At 38.5% G+C, this 18,264-nt stretch overlaps 1 protein-coding gene across 1 annotated transcript in view; it reads left to right on the top strand.

Moving 5' to 3' along the window:
* Positions 1-18,264, top strand: part of PARP8 (poly(ADP-ribose) polymerase family member 8) — a 1,481,732-nt gene that overhangs the window by 727,510 nt on the left and 735,958 nt on the right. The window contains exon 9 of the mRNA XM_044077685.1: positions 10,942-11,032. Within this exon, the coding sequence (XP_043933620.1) occupies positions 10,942-11,032 (91 nt within the window). The remainder of the gene's footprint in view (positions 1-10,941; positions 11,033-18,264) is intronic.

Below are 18,264 nucleotides of genomic sequence, written 5' to 3'. Positions count from 1 at the left end.
CTGTACTTAGAAGGCATGCTTGGCTTAAGGAGCAAAACTTGCCAGATCATGTTAAAGCTAAATTACTGAATACTCCCTTAAACCAAGACCGCCTGTTTGGCAACAAAGCAGAAGAAGTCCTTAAAAAGTTGGAGGAAAAAGCTAAATCTATGCAAACTGTTAAAGATTTCCTGCAAGTACAGCCTCCCAGATTTAGTAGGCATTGGCCTTCTAAGAATTGGTTCTTTCCAGTCTCTTCCAGGCCTTCTCAGTCCAAACCCAGGAACAGCAGACCACCTAGGTTACAGTCTCAGGCTACAAACAGGCCTAAGCAGTGGGGGGCTCCCACTTCCAAAGCTGGAAGTAGTAAGACACCCCCTATGGAAAAATGTCACAATGACTTAACCTTAACCATTCTAAGCCCTGCTCAACTGCCTCCTCCCTTAGTAGGAAAGCTCGCCCTACATGCAAAAAAACTGGGAACTCATTACCCAGGACAAATGGGTTTTAAATATATTTTTCCAAAGATACAGATTCCACTTCCACACTTTACCAACCCCAAAAGGTTGACCAGACCTACCCCCAAATCAGTGGGCAGAGGCTCAACAGCAGGTTCTCTCTCTTCTATGTATCAGGGGCTATTTAACCTGTCCCAGCAGAAAAAAGGGGACAAGGTTTTTACTCAAGACTTTTCCTGGTACCCAGAAAAGACAGCTCCTGCTGTCCTATCCTGGACCTCTCTATTCTAAACACCTTTTTGGTAATCCCAAAATTCAAAATGCTAACACTTCAACAGCTGCTCCCTATGCTGAACAAAGATGCCTGGTTGGCAACCTTAGACTTGATACTTACCTGCACATTCCAATAAGGGAATCTTGCAGGAAATACCTACACTTCAGAGCAGGCTCCATGCACTATCAGTTCTCTGCATTTCCCTTTGGCTTATCTACTGCACCCAGGGTATTCACAAAGCGTCTAGCTCCAGCCATTGCATTTTGCAGGCAGAGAAATATTCAAATATACTCATACCTGGGCGATTGTCTGATTCAGGCAGAAAGCCAGGACTTGCTATTAAAACATCTGGCATTTGTAAAGAAACTTCTAACCTCACTGGGGTATACCATAAATGAAAAGAAATCTCACCTAGTACCCTCCCAACAGATTGTATTCATGGGAGCAAGCTTGAACACATCTTCCCAGATGGCTTTCCTCATGCCAGAGAAACAAGTTTATTTGACAGCCTACTTCAAACTACTGGCCACAAAGACCCAGCTATCTGCAAGGAAAATTCTGCAAGCCTTGGGTTTTATGCCGTCTTGCATTCTACTAATTCCATATGCAAGACTGCATATGAGGAAACTACAATGGTATCTAAAAAGCCTATGGTGCCAACATTCTCAGGACCAGGAAACAATGATTCCTATCATTTCTTGTTTAAAGACAGAGTTCCTTTGGTAGGCAGAGGCCTGCCACCTTAACAAGGGGCTCCCTTTCAATCTACCCCCTGCCGCCCAAACCCTAACAACAGATGCATCAGACTATGCATGGGCGGCTCACTTGGCAGGGCAATGCATTCAGGGCAAATGGAACCCGAGTCAGATGCACCTGCATATCAACCAAAAAGAAATGTTAGCTGTACAGAATTCCCTGATAGCCTTCAAGGACCACATCCTTCTAGGACAATTATTGGTAATGACAGACAACACTGCAGTTATGTGGCACATAAACAAGCAGGGGGGAACCCACTCGTACCCTCTCTGCAGACTAGCCATGGCTCTGTGGAACACAGCCTTGAGCTTCCAAGTGCACCTACAAGCTCAATTCCTGCCAGGCAAGTTAAATTCACTGGCAGAAGACCTAAGCAGAATTCTCATGGACCCACATGAATGGAAACTGGAACCAGAATATTCAACCTCTTGAGGGACAAATGGGGGACTCCAGAAATAGACCTGTTTGCCTCCTCCCAGAACTACCAATTGGACAAATTCTGCACAAGGACTCCCCACAGTCAAGCTTGGAACGTGGATGCCCTGTCCTTTACCTGGGAAAGCCTCTCAGTTTATGCCTTTCCCCCTCTGCCTCTCCTCTCGAAGGGTCTGCTAAAGATCAAACAGGACAAACCAAGGACAATACTGATTGCACCAGACTGGCCATGCCAGCATTAGTACCCCCTCTTGTGCAGTATGATACTGCTGGAGCCATGGCACCTACCTCAGACTCCCTTCCCTGCTGTCCCAGCAGGCGGGCCAGATTCTGCACCCTCAGCTTCAATCCCTGAACCTTGCAGCCTGGCTAATCTCTTGAGCTCTCCAATAGCATCCCTCAGTAAGCAGGTGCTAGATGTTATTCTGGAAGCAAGGAGGCCTAGCACTAGAAAATCTAATGCTAAAAAGTGGAAAATATACCGTTTCTGGAGCCAGACTCAGGGGTTGGGCACAACAGTGCCCAGCTTACCTCATATTCTTCAGTACTTAACAGAAATGCTCCACAAGGGCCTAACCTTCTCATCAATTAAAATCCATGCCTCTGCCATTTCAGCACATTATAATACTGAACCACCCCTCTTCTCTCAACCCCTGCTGAAGCAGTTCCTCAGAGGGGCCAAAAATTTAAGACCACCCAAATGAGCCCCTACTCCAGCCTGGGACCTTAACTTTGTATTGGAAAAGCTCACTCTCCCTCCATTTGAACCAGCTGCAACTGCAGAGTTGAAACTCCTTTCTTGGAAAACAGCCTTCTTTCTAGCCATCACTTCAGCAAGAAGAGTGTCTGAATTACAGGCCCTCATGGCAGTAGAGCCCTTCATTATCTTCCATGCAGACAGGATTTCCCTCAGGACCAATCCTTCCTTTATGCCCAAGGTGGTTTCTAGTGTGGCCCTAAATCAATCCATGCATCTGCCTACTTTTTTCTCAAATCCACAAAACAAAGTTGAACAAATACTGCACTCTTTGGACGTGCACAGACAACTTTGATTTTATTTGGACAGGACCAAGCCTCTCAGAATATCTGAACAGCTGCTAGTTGGCTTTGCTGCAGGGGCAGAGGGGAAGGCCATTTCAAAGCAAACCATTTCTAAATGGATAGCCCATTGCATTAATTTCTGCTATAAGCACCATGGAAAAACTACCCACAAGGGATAAGATCACATTCCACCAGGGCTGCATCTACCTCTACAGCCTTTCTCAGAGGAGTCCCTACCATGGACATCCAAGAAGCTGCTACCTGCAGCTCTGTACATACCTTCACCAAGCATTACCACATGCCTATTTTTTCTAAATCCAGAGCTGGTTTTGCCACTGCAGTATTGCAGAGCTTAATAGCTGGTCCTAAAGCTCTCTAAATTCTTCCTCCCTTTCTTAGCTTTGGGAATCAACCCAAATGTAATGACTACAACAGTGAAACACGAATAACATAGTACAGTTGTGTACACTTACCATAAATGTAGATGTTTGAGTGTATTCAATGTTGCAGTCCTGGTTACACTCCCTCCAGCCCCCTGACTTCTCTTGGCTTTACCTTCATTCTTGTTTGGTGTATTTAAGCTTTCTGTTGGTGGTGAAACCTAACATATAATTGCTTCCCATTATGGGAGTACCTGACATCTGGGGCACGAAAAACTGATGTAATAGCATTGGCTGCATGTTTTATACCCCTGATGACCTGACGTCATGGAAGAAGAGACAGCATCCGATGCAGGAATCCAAGCTTTGATATTCAGGCCGGCTGATAACCCAAATGTAATGACTGCAACAGTGAATACACTCGAACATCTATTTTTATGGTAAGTGTACACAACTGTACTTTCTCCTAATGGCACACATTTGCCCCAGCTTCAAATATATTTAATAATAAACAATACAAGAACATTAAAATACCAAATATCTATTTACAATAAACACCGGAGTTTCATCACAGGAGATATTAAAAATAACACCGATGGAAAAATTTGTGCACAGATACAGTAAAACAATACTTAACTAATCTCTCTATATTTTCCTGACTGATCTAAAGAATTAAAATCCCCTGGTTACTTACTAAATCAAAGCAAGATGAAGTGGGTGAGGGGTTCTTTTTTGCCAGGTTTCACAATCTCACTGCACTGAGACTTCTGTCTCATCTAGTATTAAAACATAATTTCAGTGCTGGACCACAGAATGACATCACATACATCTGATCATCTGAATACTGGTTCCCACATTACCTCCTTTGCTAGAAACTGAACCAGAACTTAACACACACGTGTTACCATATACACAGATGGAGCTTTGCTGAGATGTGTTATAGAATTTGGAAGCTATAAAAACATTTCAGAACTTCCATCTTCCTGGGTAGCAATTAGTTCACCCCTAAGGGCAATACAATATGATTCCTAGTCCTGGTTTTCACAGACATGTCATCTGTGGCTGCATTCAGAACTGTAAGATACAATCTTTATGGCCTAAAACCAGGTAATTTAATTTCAGACTACTTTTCAAACTTAGCTGGACTGAGATTAACCTTTTCCCTTCCAGTATCCTCTGTTACAAAATATTTATTTCAACAGTTACAATACAGTTTGACATACAGGTGTATTTCTTTTCTGTCCAGCAGGACCCACTGTTGGTACTTTTTTAACACAAGCAGCTTTACAAATACATTTCCAGCACAATCATTTGCACAAATCAATTTGATATAGAAGTGACATATAATTCTTTACAAAACTCCAGCTAGCTATGCTGGCATATGTTACACATCCACTACCCTACATCTCCTGGTATAGCTGGCAGTACCTCACATCATCACATCCTGCACTAATTCTACCATGTTTTTTGTGACTTTGAACTACTGAAGTACTGAAGGACTGCCAATTCAGCTTTCTTGGGGCCCTGTCATATACTTTCTCCAAGTCTAGGAATGCCCAATTGGACTCTTTCCTCATCTCTAGCTTCTTCAGGACTGTCTCACTGCAAACAATAAGTTAGTTGTGCTGCATCCTGACCTGAATCTGAACTGCTCATCTCTCATCTTACTTTCTGTTACTCTGTGTATCCTGTTTATCAATCACTGTCTCCAGAACTTTCATGCAGTGTGACAGCAGTTTGATTCCTCTGTACTGCCCACTGTTGTAGATGTATCCTTTGTTCTTGTACACTGGCATGAGTATGCTTATTCTCCAGCCATCTGGGATATGCCTTCCTCTCCACAGTGCTATAGGTACCCTCAGGAATCACACCCACCATCTTTATCATGCCTGCTGTGACTTCATCTGAGCCTGCTGCTTTTCCTGACTACATTTTCCTTAGAGCTGTTCTTACTTCTTCTGGGGTGGGCTCCTCTTATTCACTCATTGTAGGCTATGACTAGGACAGTACAGTTTCTGTGGGGCTTTCTTCATTCAGAAGCTGCTGGAAGAGCTCCTTCCATCTGCCTTTGATGTCCTGTGGACTGGTGAGCAGATTGTTGCTGCCATCCCTTATGAAGGGTGTCTGACTGTCTTCTTTATCTTTCTGTATTTGCCTTGCAACCTTATATAGCTTCTTTGTGACACCTATTGAGTCCTTTTCCAGAAGCTGGTAGAGTGCCTCTGATGCCCTGTTATTTGCTATTGCAACTCCCTTCTTAGCCTATGTGTTAGCCAACCAGTATTCCACCTTAGCCTGGTCTGTCTTTCCTATCTCCCACGTTTTACTGCACTCCTTCTTTCTTTTGATGACATCCTGGAATTCTGCATTCCATGACCAGCTTTCCTTGTGTACCTTATTTTCATACCTGGCTCAGTCACATATCTGTTCTGTAGTCCTCACAATTGCAGTTTTGAGGCACTTGCATTCTTGTTCAACTCCACCTATTTCTCCTCCTCTTGCACTGATTCCATTTCTTGAAATGTTGTGCTTTCAATCCAGTTAACTTCCAGGTCTTCAGCCTGGGTCTCTGTTGACCTTAGAGCCTTCTCTGACCACTGCTTGTAGCTGATTGTGGCTACCAGTGGTTTATGCTGTGAGCTGACTGTTTTACTGGGGATGACTTTGCAATCACTGATTCTACCCCAGTGCCCTTCCCTTACTAGAAGGAAGTCTGCCTGAGCTGCATATTGGACACTCTTGTATGTGGTCTTGTAATGCTCTCTCATTCTGAACCATGTGTTGGCTATTATCACACCATTTGCCTGACAGAAGTCTAGAATAGCCTCTCCTTCTTTATTCCTGTTGCCCTACTCATGTGGTCCCTCATATCCTGTTCTGTCTGTCCTGATATGTGCATTCAAGTCACCCATAATCAACACCTGTTCATGTTGTCCTGCTTTATCTAGTAGGTCCTGTAACTGCTCTCAGAATGTCCTCTTCTCTTCAATATCACAAACCTGCTTTGGGGCATAGGCTGAGATAATGAACATTGCCCTATCATTAGGCTGGAGTCTGATTAACATGAGTGCACCCTCAATAACAAAGAACAAGGCATCAGAGGCTGTCTACCAACACCCGGAAAGTTGTTCAGCAGATGGCACAAAGAAGCTGTATTAGGCTGCAAGGCTAATACAGAAATGTAAAGAAGACAGTCAACAGACACCCTTCATAAGGGATGTCAGCAATGACCTGCTCGCAAATCCACAGGATATTAAAGGATGATGGAAGGAATACTTCCAGAAGCTTCTGAGTGAACAAAGTAAAACAGAAGTTGTACTGCTCCAGATGTAATCTATGATTGAAGAATGGAAGTGTAACTTGTGCAAGGCAAAGGAGGCGGCAGTGTTTTAGGGACCATGATCACATATCTTTTTTTTTTTTTAATTTTGCTACTCGGTTAGATATGAGGGCAGGTTGTGACACAGAACTCCTTGCTCTTATCTTTAGGAGGTAGAAGCACCAGATAAGAGAATGGATCTTTTTTTGTGTGTTCTTATACAGAATGTAAGGACATGAGACAGAGGACCTGGTGATTGCCGGATTGGATAATGGACTTTTTTTTTTCTCTACTCAGCTGCCAGATTGGAAACCAACAGATAAGCCAGCTACAGCACTGCTGAAGAATAAGCAGCCTACTTCCAGTGTGCAAGAACATTTTAGTGCAAGTGTACAAAAACAAAAGTGTCATTCACAATTGCGGGCAATATAGAGGTATCAAACTCCTGTTATATTGCATGAAAGTGCTGGAATGGTAAAGCAATACACAAAGTAGTATAAAGTACGATGGGAAATGAGTAGTTCAGATTAAGATCAGGATTCATTACAACTGACTGGATGTAGTGGAAAGCAACTAGCAATGAGGAAAATGGGCATTCCTAAACCTGGAGAAAGTATACGGCAATGTCTAAAGAAAGCAGATTTTGGCAGTTCTGTGATTTAGAAGTCCTGAAAACACTGGGAGAATTACTGCATGCAATGTAGAAGTACCCACTGACACAAGGGTGGACAGTGTTTGGATTCACAGAGGAATTGCCACTGGGAGAGGGCATGCATTATAACTCACTTCTGTGGCTCATCTTCTCTTCATACTGGTGATGGACTACATTTGCAAACAGGTCGAAGAGGGTAGAGCAACAAAGGTGCTGTATGCAGACAATGTGGCATTACAGGTAGACTCTAAACAAGAACTTCAGCAATGGATAGGAAAATGGATAGGGAAATGGAATGCAAACCAGAAGGCACATGGTATGAGTACACACAAAGATAGTTGTCATAGGAGCAAATAAGGGAAATCAGAAGAAGCTGAAAACTGAGATAGAGGAGAAAGTAGTAAAGCAGGATAACAGCTTCAAGTATCGTTGAGGGTTTGTTGAGGAAAAGGGAGGCCTGAATGTAAGAAGAGAAATCTAGAACTCAATGGGCTGCAGCAAATTGGCACAGAGTCTGAGGGGTAGTGCGTTACACAAAAATGCTAAAAAAGCTGAAAAGTAAGGCATACAAAACAGCGGTGTGACCAGAACTACTGTATGGCACAGAAGCAGTGAAGGCAGAGTGGCTGAGGAAGTTAGAGCTGATCAAGATGAAGTGCCTGAGACGGGTAGTAGAATGCACACTGTGGAAGAGATAAAAAACTGAAGTCATCAGAGCAGAAGCCAGAGTAGTTCCAGTAGCAGAGAAAGTCAAAAAGAACAGATTGCGGTTATTCAGTAATAACAAAGGTACTAGTAGTCTAGCTATTGTTTTCCAGATGCAGCTTGCTGATCTTCTGACTAACAAGCAGATACCATACACTTCCCAAAGAGAATCTTTAATAAAACAAAAGTAAACAAAACCTAAATTATAACTATTCTGTCTTTACATTGTAGCAAGTAATTCCTCATTTGTAGTGCGCAAACCTTTGCATTTTCTATCTAAGAACCAATGATGTTGACTTCATCATTGACTGGAAACTATCCACTAATGGTTGTTGGGTATTCTGTCATTCATATGTATGGCTTCATTCGACCCAGGGTAGACAAACTGTCTGGCAAAGAGAATACTCTAGACTCGATTGTGGTCTTACCGACCAAAATGTGAAGCTCTCTCATTGTCAGAGGTTATAGCTGATACTACAAGTGATCACCTACTGATTTCCCTTTGACAGAACATTACTAACATCCTTAAAATTCATTGAATGGCCGTAATGCTACTCTGGTGGCATAGAAGGATAAAGTTCTGACTGCAGCCAATTAACTTGGGTTCAAGCAGTGGCCCTGCAACTGATGAAGTGACAGCGAGGACGGGCATGCCCATCCTAGCAGAAAGGTGATGTGGTCAGACATACCAAGTGTTTGGACCTTCCTGGTGGAGGCCAGGATGCAGTCATGCTCTGCTTCAGCTGAGGGGTAGGTCAGTATGTCAGTGTCAGCTGCATGCAGAGGTTTGGAGTGTTTGACACAGTCTGCCCAATTCACAACCTCCCCCCAGAGTTTGTCAGGTCAAACATCATGGAGAAACTACATGTAGCTCTTAAGGAAAAACTCCTCAGTCTGAAAGATGGACAATATGACCCCCTAGGATACCTTTATGTTCCACTCTGGCCTAGGCAGAAAACAGTGATAGTCTGGTGGGCTTGATTGGAGTGCTTTATAGACCAGCAATGGACAAGGGGTATTGAGACAGCTGTCAAGATATCATAATGAGGAGAAAAAGGGATAAAAATCTCTAATACTGGCTGCCTGGAAACATGAGCCACTTTAATTCCACTCTTGTATCTATGACTTGGTCACCTCTGTTTGTCTGCCATTTACAGCATCACAGTTCATCCCTTCATCGATCTTCTCAGTTACCATGGATAACACCTACTGTGAAAGCAGTAGTGTCTAAAAAGATATAGCTTGTGGACAGTATATTAAACTTGCAAACTCCATATTGACCCTGTAAAAATTCAAAAAAGCCATGAAGACATCAGCAGAAAATATTAATATATGAATCAACAGCAACAATTACCAATTTTCCAACACTCCCAGAAATGTTTTGGAAGCACCAATGAGCTTCTTCAGCCTTATCTCATCTTAAGGATTCTGATATTGCAAACCTCTTTGTCTGGTACTTTCTTGATTCCATGAAAATTCTGATCAACAGTATTAATACTGTCTGAATTATTCCATGCCATTTTGTATACACTACATGTAGTGTAAAAGCAGCATTAATTACTGTGATATTCAAGTTTCTCAACATGCCGAATTCTGGATCAGTTGAAAGTGATGAACTCACATCAAATTCTTGAAAATTTCAGCAAGGTCTACCTTCCCAGCCCCTGTTAACCTACTCCATCTCATTAACAATCTCCATACATATAGTGACATCCTCCCATCCTTCAAGATGATCTTTTATGATTGGATGGGCATTAGCAGATTCATGCTTGACTTGATCAGCTTTGCTCTTGTAGAAGTGGAATATACTTCCTAAGGGTGTTCATTGGAAAGGCACAAATGGCCATATGACTTCCTTGTTTTGCAGTTCTTATGTTCCTTTGATCCTATAAATATTTCCTTTAAGGAAGATTAAGTTCCCCCAAGCTGGAAATCACAGCCTTGCTATGCATCTTCATAAATGTGGCACAGTAGCTGCAATGAAAAATTGTAGGCTTGTTACCCTGCCAGTGTATGAAAGCATACACAATAGGAAACAATATTTCTGCTTTGATGTTTCAATATCCATCAAAGCAGTATGTGACAAAGCATCGGTTTTGCACACTAACTTGCTACGTTAATATAGTTTTTGTTATATGGTCTTTCTATTTTTCTGAGCTCTGGAGATTTCACTAGCACAAGCACAATTTCGCTGCTGGAGCTTTAGATTTAAAGAACGAAAGAGAGTGCACATTGACAATGGTTTTGCAAGAGAATCATGTACTATCTAAATTAGTGACTTTGTATGCATAAGATCTGCCCTGGCCTTCGTATGATAAAAGCAGGTGGGTAAACCCAAATGTAAAGGTTTACAGTAACACTGACCTCTTCTTAAAGAAATACTTTTATGTAAATTCCCTCTCATAATTTTACTTTATTTTACATTACCACTTTACCTCAGAGGGCAAGCATACATATCAATAATCCACTGATTTTTTTTTCCTTAAAAAGATATGCTTTCTTTTCAAATTGTTAAATACACACAAGGATGCAAGTATGCATCCGGGATTTTTCAAGTTTCGTGGGCCTAGCTTTTGCATTTGTTAAGAGCATGACATGCAAGAAATAACTGAAGAAATGTGACCTCAGCATGTACTGCTGGTCTTCATTAAGGGAGTTATGGCCAAGTGACTAAATAAACCCTGAGTTATAGACAGCAACTAAACAGTTAGGCACATATTATTTTGAGGTATACTGTTCTTTATTCAGTATTAATGTGTGCAGAAGTCAAATTATTTGCTTATACTGATTATGTGTCTATGTATATCTTATAGATATATATTGCAATATTAACCACGCTGCATTAGCATAACAATTTTGCAATAAAAGAAATGTCATTATGTTTGCAAAGATAATCTAATGACCTATCAATGTGAATCCATTTTTTCTTTGTTTTGTGACAGGATGAAATTGCCAAAGCATGGGAAGTAAAGCGAACAGAGCCTGTTATAGTGAGACTGCACTGTTCTCTTACTCAGTATTTAAATGGCACAGGTTAGCATTTGTGTCTGTATATGATTGTGTAAGTTGCTATAGTGCACAGTGGTTTATAATTTGTCTTTTAAAATTCATACTAATTGCTTTTTTCTGAAGTCTGATTTCCTTTACTGCAGGTTTTTTTGAAGATTTTCACTACTTGTATATTGTACTGTATAAATACTTTTCCAAAAGCTGTTTTGTTTGTGTTGGATTCAGCAATGTGCTCTGTATTGCATTCTAGTGCCATTATAGAGTGTGTTTCACTTACATCACTAACATGCATGGAATTCACAGACAGAGGCACTCATCCCTCTGGCATCTCTCAATGTGAGGTACAGAGGGCATACCATTCATTTCATTTAGGCACTTAGTGCCTGAACAGAGTCAAATGGCATTTAGGTAATAGAAAGTATGGTAGGAGAAGGTACACAGTACTGCATAACCTGTAAGGAAAATGATACATTTACAGGAGGTGCTTTTGGGGTAACCAGTAGTAAAAGTTATATACTACGACATATACAGAACTAGTGGTATTAATAGAGAACAGTTGGATATCCTTAATGGTGCAAAACCTTGGGTTTTTCACCACAACGTGTAAATGTTAGATGAGGTGTTCCATGAAGTGGTTGTAATTCTAAGCTGTGCATGGCTACACTGGCTATTCACTCATACATGTAAAGGGCACAAGTGGCACCCAGTGAATGAGTTTGTCATCTTAAAAGATACACTGCCACAACTAATGTCATTTTCTGCTACTAAAAGGTCTAGAAGTGGGTTTGGGTGATGCATACTCTACTTGCAGGATACATCTGTGTCATGTTGAGGAAGCATCTTTGCATCTTTCTTGAACATGTCTTGCTGGACTGCATATTTGTACAGTGGGGTACAAAGCAACGACTCAAACAAAGGACTACAGGCTGCTACTGCTTGATGGCTGATGTGCTGACAATTTGTACAATTATTTGTGTTTTACTTATTTAAATTCCTTAAGCAGGGTAGAGCACTGATCCATCTGGATAATTTTCAGGTTGAGCCAGGATGAAATGAAAAGAAGTCTATGACAGACTAGTGACATAAGCAGTAATACTAAAATAAGATACTATGAGTCACCATGTAAAGTATGCATGCTAGCTGTACATTGTAATATTTAGATATAGTACCAAAAATGAAATAGTGGCAATAATGTAGGTAAAAAGTAAGATAAAGTAGTTATACTTGCTTGACGTGAGAAAAGCAAGAGAAAGGAAATAAAAAAGTTGGTGGGGTTAGGTGGGGATAGGATCTATGACATCACAGATACAACATGAAATTATTCAGAAGAGTGTTATGCCTCTGTGCTTATTTCAGATTTGTATGTACTATCCAGATTTATATTTCATATGTACTTCATATACAGTGGTTAGCATGATAGCCATGTACAATACAGTCATGTTACAGGCTCATCTTGGCTGTCTCTATTGTCATTATCTCCCATTGCTGTCCATGGGAGCAGTTTTTAAATATTTTTTTATTGAGAATATTCTAAACAATGCAATACACACAGAAATAAAAACAGGCTGTACTTTATTCAGGGAAAAAACAACATAACTGCAATAAAATGCAGTTACATTAAAAATGAACAAAACAATGTACATAATAGACATACCTAAGGAAGAAGAATTAGCTTGAAACTGAAAGCATGTCGAGCTGACACTCTGGCTGCTTTAATAACTAGGTTAATGTATTCTTAGAGAGAGACCTTTCTGACTTCTAAAATAAAGGCTTTCTAACATGAGTAAATGTGTCGTGAGAAGGAATAATATTCAAGTCAGATTGTCATCAACAGGTATTATAACAATAAGAGCAAAAATAAACCTGTTCCTGAGTGGTACTTCAGGAGGTATTTCAGTAAAAGTGGATCCTTAATCTGTTCTGATGCATATTGTACAGTTTATAAACTAAAAAGCACAAATGGCTGTATAACTGGTTTCCATTTCAGCTGCAGAAACTTTTGCCAGCTCAAGTAATGATTGCCAAATACTTTATCCCTACTGGAGGTATCTTGGTTTTTTGCATCCGAGGATTCATTAATGCAAATATCAGCATTAATTCAACAACAGGCTTTTTCTTCCTCTGCAATGTGATTCTTCAGATGGCAGGCAAACACTGAAAGCCATGGGCTTGAGCAACTTTACGTCTTCTCAGATTTGCCACTTGATTTTAATGTCAGACAGCCTCCTGTGATTTAAAAATCTCAGCAGGTCTTCCAAGATCTTTTATAAGCCAGACTGCTCCCTCATGTTACATCGAGAGTGTTAAGTGACCCTATACAAGGTCATTGTTGAACTACAGGCAGACTCTTCTTGTTTTCCAGTTTGGGCACTAACGTCTAACTTCTTTAAGATCTAAACACAGTAATCTTTACTTGTAATGTGCACAAATTGCAGCAGTCCCTGGAAACAGAATCAAAAGCTAGAATTTAATTACCAGAACCTGTTTCTGCTATAGAGAAACTGAAATTAGAAACAATATTATTTTAACTACATTAAAAATGAATTAATCTAGTATCCATACAAAGTAAATTCCCCAAGCTAAAACCCATTCTATATAGTTAAGTTGACTGATAACTAGCATCCTTAAACACTGGGACTCAGTAAAACAATTAAAACTTTCTGTTAACAAAATCCTTTCCATGTGTTTTAAGAATGACATGACCCCTGGTCTTAAAATGTCTAAGTAGACTTTACTCACCTCTTGGTGCTTCTTCAGCAAAGTTCCAGTGGAACTGTTACTTTCCAGTTTTACTCTATCATGGAACTAATATGATTTTTCATGAAACAAAACATACAAATTTCCCATAAATCACGCTTCTATCCCAGTTTTCAAGACTGGATTCATATCCATAGATTGACAGACATCTGAACAAAAGCAAGTTGAACAAATTCTTTTGACCAAAAGCACTTTCAGCAAAAGTGTAAAACACACCATGTGGAGGAAGACCCCCACGCACCCTGAACTTAAGTATACCTACACTGAGGTTTACAACAGTGGAGAAAAGGGAATCCTCCACTATTGCCAAAAGTGCTTTCTGCTAAACATTTTCCAAACGATTTGCATTCGACTGAGATATCCTTATTACAGACATGTTCCCTTCAAGGCTTACCTAGAAAAGTGCCAGGAAAGATGAAAACCTTTTGTCTTAACATAAATCACTGTATTTCAAGCACTGTTCCAGATATCTTACAAGTACTTTCTTCTGTCTGTATCTTTACTTAAAGTAGTAACAAAAGAAGTATATGCCCTCTAAAGAATTGAATGATTAAATCATAACTCTGCTTCAGAATTCTAGGGATATTCACTGCATCAGCAGGACCATGTTCTTTTTAAATATCACTTCTATTTTTTTTTCTTGAAAACATTTTTGGAGGTAAGTGGATGTGTTTTCTGTCTGTCTCAATCTTTCTCTCTCTCTTTTGTTTTTGTAAGTAATTAATTTAACTTTCCCATATCTTTTTTTTGCATTTTTAATTTCTTTGAGGGGGCGGGCCTTTTACTGCAGTCTGTCTCTCTCTCACTATATATATATATATATATATATATATATATATATATATATATCTATATATATATAGATATACATATATATATATATATATATATATATATATATATATATAGATATACATATGTATATATATATATATCTATATATATATATATATATATATATATATATAAAAAACACAACTTATTCCAGCACTTGGATTTCCTTATGTGAGGTGGACTGGCGTTCTTGTTGGGCACGATGTACATCCGTAAAGTGCTGTAATAAGTTGTGTTATGTTTTAGTCCGTGCACTATTGGAGCGTCACTGTTGGTCGCAATTACGAGCACCTTTTGGGAGTTTATATATATATATATAGATATATAGATATATATATATAGATATACATATATCTATATATATATATATATATATATATATATATATATATATATATGTATATATGTATATATATATATATATATATATATATATATATATATATATACATACACACACACACACACACACACACACACGCATACATGCATAGCTGGCTCTAATTTCTTATGCTAACATTAATGGCATAATAAAGAGAAGAAACATAAACTAAATGTCATGTTTATGTTTATTTAAATTATTTATTTATTGTTTGGCAACTATGTAGGTGGACTGGGCCAGAGATTTTTTTTTTCATCCATGACCCAGGCTCAGAGAAAACAGTATAAGGAAACATAGCATATACACTTCAGATATGACAGAGTGTTAGATGACACAATTGCAAAATGTAAAAAGTTCATATATACTTATTATGCAGTTTTTCATAGAACATTATGGAGTCCTTATACATTTCTGATAATGTAACAGGTTTATATTAGACTTTAATAATTTACATGGGTTGCAATACAGTTTTGCTACATGGAATTGCTTCTTAAAGGTTCAAACTTCAGTTTCCTTGAAAAAAACTCAAATGGAAATGGAAAGAAAATGAAAATAGAGATTACTGAGACAGTCCTAGAGAGAAAGAAAAGAGCACAACAGGAAGAAGAGTTAAGTGGCAAAGGGAAACTTTTCAGAGACTATACATTTAGAATTGTAAGCCTTTTAAAGAATTTCTCCATTAAACCTAAACCATTTACAAGCAGATTCCTTGAGCTGCTAAGAAAAGAGCTTCTTAAACTTGGTAAATGTATCTTGAAGCCTTGTTTCAACTTATAGTTTCTTCCAATGAGCTAGTCCTCTTTGTGAATGGGCTCATTAACCAATGATTGCCTTAAATGGGGGACTGCTGAGAGGTATTATTTTCTCCCGGAAATTCCTTAGGAGGAGGATGTGTTCCTTGTTTGGGAGTTTTCTTTTCAGAAGGGGCAGTATCCATCAGTTACATTTTTATATAGTAAGGTGGATAGAAGATAAGTGGGCCTATCAGTAATACGTAGCAAATTTAGGCCATTTATGGAAATTTAGAAGGTTGCAGTAGTGTATGTGGGCATCAGCAAATAGGTCAAATCAGGTAGTTTTATAGTCAGTGAGATGTAGTCTTCAAGTGTTATAAGCAGAGGGTAAAGACAGCAGAGGAAGACAATATTCTAGTTTAGGGAAAAGGGCATTTGTGGCCAATGTTTTGCAAGCAGTTAGGGATAGAAGATGCGATGCCCCATAACAGAGTTTTAGTTGTCAGAGGACTTTATTAATGATATTATCAGTCTGGGTCATAAAGCATAATGTAGAATCAAGGGATAGGCCAAAATATTTGCTCTCAGTTGAAAGAGGAGCAATATGGTTGCTATTCTCCAAGATAATAAGGTCAGGAAGTTGAGAGGCTCTGTGAGAGAAGGAAAGAGCCATTACTGTCTTTTTTGTAGGGGGGGGGGTTAATTTAGAGTCTGTTTTGTTTAGAACATTCACAAAGATAAGGAGAAGGATTGCTAAAGCTGAGATTGCAGGACTGTGGGATATCTGCACGGAGAATAAAATATCACTTTGTGTATTGGGTAAGGTTAAATCTGGGTAAGTCCTCAGTAATGTCATTAAAGAATAAAGAACACAGAAATGGGCCTTGAGCAGAGCCTCAAGGATCACCTGTTTTGTGTGATCCATTAGTGGACAGATGTTTGGTAGAGTTAACTTGAAAACTCTTGCTGTTAACGTAGCTGTGGAAGCAGGCAATGACATTTTTTCAAAGCTGAATTTTTGTACCTTAGCAAGAAGAATTTTATGGTCAGCAGTTTCAAAGCCGTGAGTCATAGCCACAAAAATACTGTCTGTAAAGATGGCATACTTAAGGTTGCTATAGAGAGTATCAGATGCTGAAGGTATACTGGTGGTTGTGCTAAAACCATTTCTGAAGCATACTCTCTGTCAGATATAATCCCATAGTTATTAAAGTGTTAAAGTGTCATTAACGTGCAGGTATATAAATATATATATATATCTATATCTATCTATCTATATATATATATATATATATATATATATATATATATATATATATATATATAAATTCTATAGTTAAATGGATCTAGGATGTTTGATCGAAAGATCAAACGTCCTAATCCATTTAGGGCGAGCATACTTATGTGAAAGCGCTTTTCACCGAAGAAGCACTTTCGCGTAAGTATGCCTGTTGCAGAGGCCATACTATGGTGCGGATAAGGGAAAATTCCCTTTTCTCCACTGTAGTGTGGTCTCAGAGGGAGAATATTAACGGGGGGGGGGGGGGGTGCAGGGGCCTGCAGAAACGTAGATATAGTGGGTTTTTTTTTTTTTTTATTAACACGCTTTAAAGAAAGTGCTTTTTCGATGAAAGCGCTTTTGTTAAAGTGTGTTCCGTGATTATGGATTCGGACGTTTCATCTTTCGATCAAACGTCCAAGATCCAGTTTTTATATATATATATATATATATATATATATATATATATATATATATATATAAATCTTATAGTTATTAAAGTGTTAATGTGTCATTAAAGTGCAGAAGTGCAGATATATATTTTATATATATATATATATATATACATATATATATATATATATATATATAAATATATATATATGTATATATATATATATATATATATATATATATATATATATATATATATATATATGTATATATATATATATATATGTATATATATATATATATACATATATATATATATATATACATATATATATATATATATATATATATATATATATATATGTATATATATATATATATATATATATATATATACATATATATATATATATATATATGTATGTATATATATATATATTTATATATATATGTATATATATAATATAGGTCCTTGTTATATTGTCGAAAATACAGTTTATCGAACTGTGTTTCCGACAACACAATTTAACAAAAGTGCATTTTGTTGAAAATGCACTTTCGCTAAATCTATTAAAGGAAGGCAGGGAGAAAACACGCGGTTTGCATGTTACTGTACTTGTACATCAAGGGGTAGTGTTGATGTACAAGTACGGAGATTATTGCTGACATTGTGGTACAGTGGGGATAAGGGAATATTCCCTTTTCCCCACTGTAGTGCGATCTCAAGTGAGAATAATAAAGTAGAATAATAAAGTAGGGGGGTGGGGGTGCATCTTTAGTGTAATTTTTTTTTCGTTTGTTTAGCGAAAGTGTATTTTTAACAAAATAAACTTTCACTAATTTGCGTTTTCTGAAATACAAGTTCGATGTCTTGTGT

The sequence above is a fragment of the Protopterus annectens genome, chromosome 1.part1 (genome assembly GCF_019279795.1).
Source record: "Protopterus annectens isolate FY-2018-M chromosome 1.part1, PAN1.0, whole genome shotgun sequence".
Lineage (NCBI taxonomy): Eukaryota > Metazoa > Chordata > Ceratodontiformes > Protopteridae > Protopterus > Protopterus annectens.
The sequence above is the reverse complement of the archived record's forward strand: the minus strand, read 5'-3'. Positions and strand labels throughout refer to the sequence as shown.